Genomic DNA, 6,428 nt, shown 5'->3' with positions numbered 1-6,428 from the left:
CGTTACGTGGAAAGCCCACGTGGTCTTTACGAGGAAAACTTAATTCTTCTTTACGAGGAAAATATAACTTCGCTAATGGACGAGGAAATGGCGACGAATCTTCTCTTACGACAAACGTATAACGACGAAACGCCTTTTATCGCCATTTCCTCGTAACTCTTCTTTTACGAGGAAATAACGACGATTTTGGCCGTCGTTAAATTTGTGTTTTCTTGTAGTGAATAGAATTCCAAGTTCAATACATTGATCCGAAGTATTAATAATCCTAGTTTTTTTTTGTTTTTTGTCGACACTATATCTTTGAGAGCAACTCCATCCATTAGAACTCCTAAGACCACCTCCATCCATTAGAGACCCTAATGGGTTCCTAAGATTAAATTAAGGATTAATTTTGTGATTTGACAATTTTAGAACCCTTGTCAATCTATTTAATTTTTTCATCATCCATTGGTAGAACCTCATTAAAAATTAAATTTTTTTTAAAAAAAATTTAAGTTGAATGATTTGAAAAAAAAAAACATAAAATTTTTATTAAAAATGACATAAAAGCATATTAAAAATACAAATACATCGTAAACGAGAAAAACCGATTAGTTGAAACTTTGATTTGTTTCAAATTTTTGTCATATATTCTCAACCAAATCCGCATTCAATTGTTGATGTATTGTTCTATCTCGAACCCGATTCCGAATGCTCATCATATTGCCGAGATTTGAAGGCATTTACATGTAGATCTCCAAATTCCAGTTCGTCTGTTTGTTTTCTAGTGTGCTTAGCCATATTCAATCCATTGAACATTCATAGTTTAACAGAAGCAAACACATTTCATTCCGATGCTTAGAACTGTTACGTTTCTTACATTCAACATTCAAGTACAAGATTCAAGTCACTCTCGATAGAAACAGGAGGAAACAATAACAAAAGAGTTTTACGAATTCACATCTCCCAGATTAAGTTATCAAAATAGAGATGATGGAGAGATGATCACAAGTGCAGAGCTTTTATTAACTTCAGTCACCAAAAAAAAGAAGAGAAATCAGGCATCAGCTTGAGCTGTTTTCTCGACGGGGGTGTAAGGATAATACTCGACGGGGGTGTAAGGATAATACTCTTTTTCCCCTATAAATCTGAACCACCTGTTCAACACCAATGTAAACACCTCCAATAGCTGCGAAAGTGAGCCCATGTGTTCCCATCATCTTCAGCATTCTGATGAGTCCTGGGAGAGCCACGTTTCTCTCCACTCTCGGAACGTCTTTCCACGTGGCCAGAATGGTTCCGTAGATAGTCCCGGCGGCGAAACCAGTGACGCAGCCTTTGATCGTCTACATCATCGGGCAATCCTGTTCTTCCAAGTACCTCATTTCAGCTGGATCCATGACTCCTTCCTGCGATTCTAGTAGCTACACAAGATCAATCAAAAACATAAATAAAATGTGAACTTTTTTGATTCTGAAACACGCAGAAGGGATACAAATGGACAACCCTAGTTCGATCTCAGTAAGCTAATCAATGGCGTAATACAACAACAGAGAATTGGAATCAATCAATGAAGAACAGACGAATGATACATAACAGAAGGAAATGATATGAGATTGATTGAGAAACTTCTAACCTTTAGGATTCGAAGATACGAGAGATGAACGAAAAGGATGAGCGATTCAGCGAAGGAGCTTTGGTTTTTTCGCGAGCGGTGGGAGATTCGCGACGAGGATGAAGAAGATCCAAGGTGGAGGTGAGACTGCGAGAAAGACGACGACGGCGAAGCTCGAGCTCGACGACGAAGGCGAGCTACTGTCGCGGTGTAACGAGGACGGTGGCTTGAAGAGGCGGAAGCTCGTTGATTCCGACGACGGTGGAGGATTGACGCCATGGAGAAAGCTTTGTCGTTGTTTAGAGCTGAACGGAGATGGGGAATCGCGGAGAGATGCGGCGGCTTGGAATGGTGAACACAGTTACGACCAGAGGGCTTGATGATATCGCCGGAGAAGCTCAGATTGATGACGAAGTGCTGTAGCGGCTATGGAGAAGCTTGATACGGAGAAGAAGGGGAGTCGGAGCTCGAGCTCGTAAAGTTTCACAGCGGAACAAAGGAGACAGACACAATCTCGACATCCAATGAAACACTGCCACGTAGGGTTCCTTACCATTTCCTAAAATCCCATAATAAGCACCGGTCCTTTCCTTTTTTCCCCTTTTTCATTTATTTATTTTTCCTTTTTTTTTGGAACCCTGCGGTAAGGACCGCCGATGGACATGCTCTAAGAGGCTCTAATGATTAAATTAGTTGGATAAAAGATGATTTGATAAGTTTAGAACCTTGGTTAGTGGAATTAAATTTTTCTTCCTCCAATGAGAGAACCCCATAGGGGTTCTTAAAAAAAAATTAATTTTTTTTAATTAGAATAATTTAAAATAAAAGCATACATAAAATTATTTAAAAAAAATTACATAAAACATATGAAAAATACAAATACAAATCGTAAACGAGAAAAGATGATTAGTAGAAATCTTAATTTGTTCCAAAATTTTGCCAAATATGCTCAACCAAATCAGCTTTCAATTGTTGATGTATTGTTTTATCACGAACTCGATTCCAAATGCTCATCATATTTTCGGGATTTGAAGGCATATCTGTAGAATACGTGAAATCCACTTGTGAACTTCGGTTTGATTCCGGTTGTGCGAAAACTAATACATCAAACTGAGTGAACCCATCTCGTTCGTCTTCTACGATCATATTATGTGGAATGATACATGCTCTCATTATCTTGCCAATTTTTATTTTATTCCACAAAAGAGCTGGATTTTTTACTACGGCAAATCGAGCTTGCAAGACCCCAAAAGCACGCTCGACATCTTTACGTACAACTTCTTGATGTGTAGCGAATAAGGATGCTTTCGGACCTTGCGGAAGTTGAATAGATTGGACAAAAGTAGCTCATTTTGGATAAATACCATATGTGAGATAGTAAGCCAAATGGTACTTGTGTCTGTTGACAATGTAATTAACTTTTGGAGCTCGACCATGTAATATATCATCAAAAACCGGTGATCGATCAAGAACATTAATATCGTTTAATGTACCTGGAGGTCCGAAAAACGCATGTCATATCCAGAGATCTTGTGAAGCTACAACCTCTAAAACAATGGTTGGCTTTTCTGATCCACGTGTATATTGACCTTTCCATGCAGTCGGACAATTCTTCCACTCCCAATGCATACAATCAATGCTTCCTATCATCCCGGGAAATCCGCGTATCTCTCCAATATCGAGTAGTCGTTGAAGATCTTCTGGCGTGGGTCTTCTTAGATACTCATCTCCAAATAAATTTATGATTCCTCCAACAAAATGTTCCAAGCATAAAAGCGCAGTGGTCTCACCAAGTCGGAGGTATTCGTCGACCGTATCAGCTGGGCAACCATATGCCATCATACGAATTGCTGCCGTTGCCTTTTGTAACGGAGAGTGACCGAACCTTCCAGTAGCATCTCTTCTTTGTTGAAAGTATGGGATTTCAGCGGAGAGTCGATCAACAATACGCATGAACAAGAGCTTGTTCATTCGAAACCGGCGTCGAAACATGTGAGAAGGATATGTTGGATTTTCACTAAAATAATCGTTCCGTAACTGCATGTGTCCTTGTTCTCGTTGTCTTTCAATGTAGGCTCGTTTCTTTTTTGACCTTGACGCTTCTTGGCGATTTTCATGATGAATGAGGAGATTTTCGAATTGTCGATCGAAAATTTGATCGAATTTTTCATCCATTTCATCATCGAAATTAGTTGAAGAAGAAGATGCCATTAAAAAAAATGTTAAGAAAGAAATGTGAAAAATATCTTGATTTTTAGGAGAAGAATAAGAAAGAAAGAAGGGATTTGGTTTTTTTGGAGAAGAATAAGAAAGAAAAAAGGGTTTTGGTTTTCTTTGGAGAAGAATAAGAAAGAAAGAAGGGTTTTGGTTTTGGTTTATTTGGAGAAGCTCTTGCTCTCTCGTTCGTTATTTGAAGGGAAATTAAGAAAGAAGCTATGAAACATGAAAATAAGATAGTGTTGCTCTCTCTCGTGTTGGTACCATATATACAAGCTATATAATTATTAATCAACATATACATATTGTCTTTTTGTGTCACAAGCAATGTCACAACTCATAAAGCTAACAAGACAACAACATGATAGAGTCTTCTTGTGTCTTCTTGTGTCACGAGACCACCACAGACCAACAGAACATGTCTTCTTGTCTCTTCTTGTCGCTTTACCTGCTAAAGTACCGAGACCAACTCACAGGCTGTTGTCATCTTATATCACAAGTCATCTCTGCTGTCTTCTTATGTCACCTTGGCTTGACCTGCAGAAGAAAGAAGATACCATAAGCAAGCGACACAAGATCCAAACCATAAACCATAAGCAAGCGACAGAAGAAAGAAGATACCATAAGCAAGCGACACAAGATCCAAACCATAAACCATAAGCAAGCGACAGAAGAAAGAAGATACCATAAACCATAAGCAAGCGACAGAAGAAAGAAAATACCATAAACAATGTTACAGACTCGCCATTAGCAAACGAAGACACAGAGCCAAAGCATAAACTGAAACAAACTGAGACACAAGATCCATAAACTAAGACATGAAACAAACTCCAAGTGAAACTAAGTAATTTCAAGCTAACATGTCATTGATAAGCTTATTTTTCAGTGCCACTTCTAGTTCAGTAAGAGGCTCTGTCTTGGTAATTAAGGAGTCAAGCAATTTCTGCTTATTCAGCTTCTCTTTCAAGGCGAAGTCTTGCTGCCTAATCTCCCAAAAGCTCTGAAACTCCTTTCCTTCCTCTTCCAAACTCGGCTTGCTGGCAGACCTTTTAGCCTTCGCTTTTGCTGCTTTAACACCACCAGGCCGTGAGGCTTGCTCATCATCTCCTGGCACAGAGGTTGACGATTGAGCTGAGTGGTCATCTAGCTTCCTTCGTTTAGACTGCACTTTATCCTTAGTAGTCGATACTCCACACCACTTCTGATCATGGCGAAGCTCCAACCATGCATGCTCCAGGGTGAACTTCGCCTTGTAATCATTGAAGAAGATCTCATGAGCCATTTTCATCACATCAGTCTCGTTCTGGCCACTTGATTTCTCCTTTGTTGCAGCAGTATAGCAGCCTACGAACTTGCATACTCCCTCATTGATCTTCCCCCACCTCTGTTTGCAGTGAGTTGCTTCTCTCTTTTGCAAACCGGCAAGCTTTGGACTTGCTGCTACATAAGCGGCAATTATTTTCCAAAAAGCAATTGCTTTTTGTTCATTACCAACAACCGGGTCCTTTGAAGTGTTCAGCCAAGCGCTGATGAGCACCACGTCCTCTGTTGGTGTCCAGTTCCGTCTCTCTTTGCGGTCTTCTACAGTGTGAGCTTCCAAGTTTACATCATCAGCCCATTGTGTACCAAAGAAAGAGACATTCGAGGCAGAGGGTTCTAAACTAGGTTGAGTGTTTTGTTGTTGAGTATTTAAGAGATCTATAAAGCTAGAAGATTGAGAAAATGAATCCATAAAATTGTTTATGGATTCGCAGGAAAAAGAAAAGGAGAAGAGCTTCAGTTGTTTAAATGTGTTTTTGTTTAAGCCTATTGTTTGGATTTTAAAGGCAGTTGTTGTTTTTAGTAGTTGAAGTCACTTAATTTAAGTGTTAATGACAATGAATGTTTTCACCTAAATGCATATCAGAACCACGCAAAACTAAATGTAAATCACATCAACACAACTAACAAATACCATTTAATTCCCAAAGCATTAAAGGAGAAGTCTATTTACCTCTTGCTAACTGCAGTGAAGGAGCGATGCTTTGTTGATGTTGAATCCGTAATGAATGAAAAGAACACTCCCCAACTGTCATCCCCGCAGATCACCTCTCCTTACACAACCAACACATAAAGTTAAAGACAAACTGAACTAAAGCCGACAAACCAAAACAAAGACCAATAAAGAAAACAGATGAATATAGATTCTAGAAGAAACAAATTACCTTCTACTGTGGCTCTGAGTAGTACCACAAGTGTTGGGAGGATAGAAACGAAAAGCTTTGTCTCCACAGATACACGTTGTTGAGATCAATTCCTGAAACCACAACACAAAAAAAGAAACGTAGAAATTAGTTAAAGGAGAAGAGAATCTCATAAGCTAATGAAGCATCACACTCACCAACTGACTTGATAACTTCATCTCCACATTCAAGAATCTGAGCTGCTCCTTTGAAGTTATTTAGAAACTCAAAGTCAGAGTCTTCCTCCAATGTCTCAGCAGCCCCTCCCACAAAAGGTGCCTAATCAAATTAATAAACACTCATCAAGAACAAATCCTTGATAAATCGATTCTATACCCAATTAGTAGAGAACAAAACCATGTCAATCAATCCTTGATAAACACTAATCAGCTACT

General features: G+C 39.1%; 1 protein-coding gene across 3 annotated transcripts; it reads right to left on the bottom strand.

Moving 5' to 3' along the window:
- Positions 1-804: 804 nt before the first annotated feature.
- Positions 805-6,112, bottom strand: LOC106445415 (glutathione S-transferase T3-like). Of its 3 annotated transcripts, none has more exons than XM_048768449.1 (2): positions 1,616-6,112; positions 805-1,403 (listed from the first exon to the last, which is right to left on the bottom strand). In XM_048768449.1, the coding sequence occupies exon 1, from the start codon at positions 5,541-5,543 to the stop codon at positions 4,662-4,664; it is 882 nt and encodes a 293-aa protein (XP_048624406.1). In that variant the 5' UTR covers positions 5,544-6,112; the 3' UTR covers positions 805-1,403; positions 1,616-4,661. The 3 variants fall into 3 exon arrangements, with proteins under 3 accessions (XP_048624406.1, XP_048624407.1, XP_048624408.1); XM_048768450.1 differs by having other exon boundaries at positions 805-1,396; XM_048768451.1 differs by having other exon boundaries at positions 805-1,388.
- Positions 6,113-6,428: the final 316 nt, after the last annotated feature.

The sequence above is a fragment of the Brassica napus genome, chromosome C9 (assembly GCF_020379485.1).
Source record: "Brassica napus cultivar Da-Ae chromosome C9, Da-Ae, whole genome shotgun sequence".
NCBI classification, from domain to species: domain Eukaryota; kingdom Viridiplantae; phylum Streptophyta; class Magnoliopsida; order Brassicales; family Brassicaceae; genus Brassica; species Brassica napus.
The sequence above is the reverse complement of the archived record's forward strand: the minus strand, read 5'-3'. Positions and strand labels throughout refer to the sequence as shown.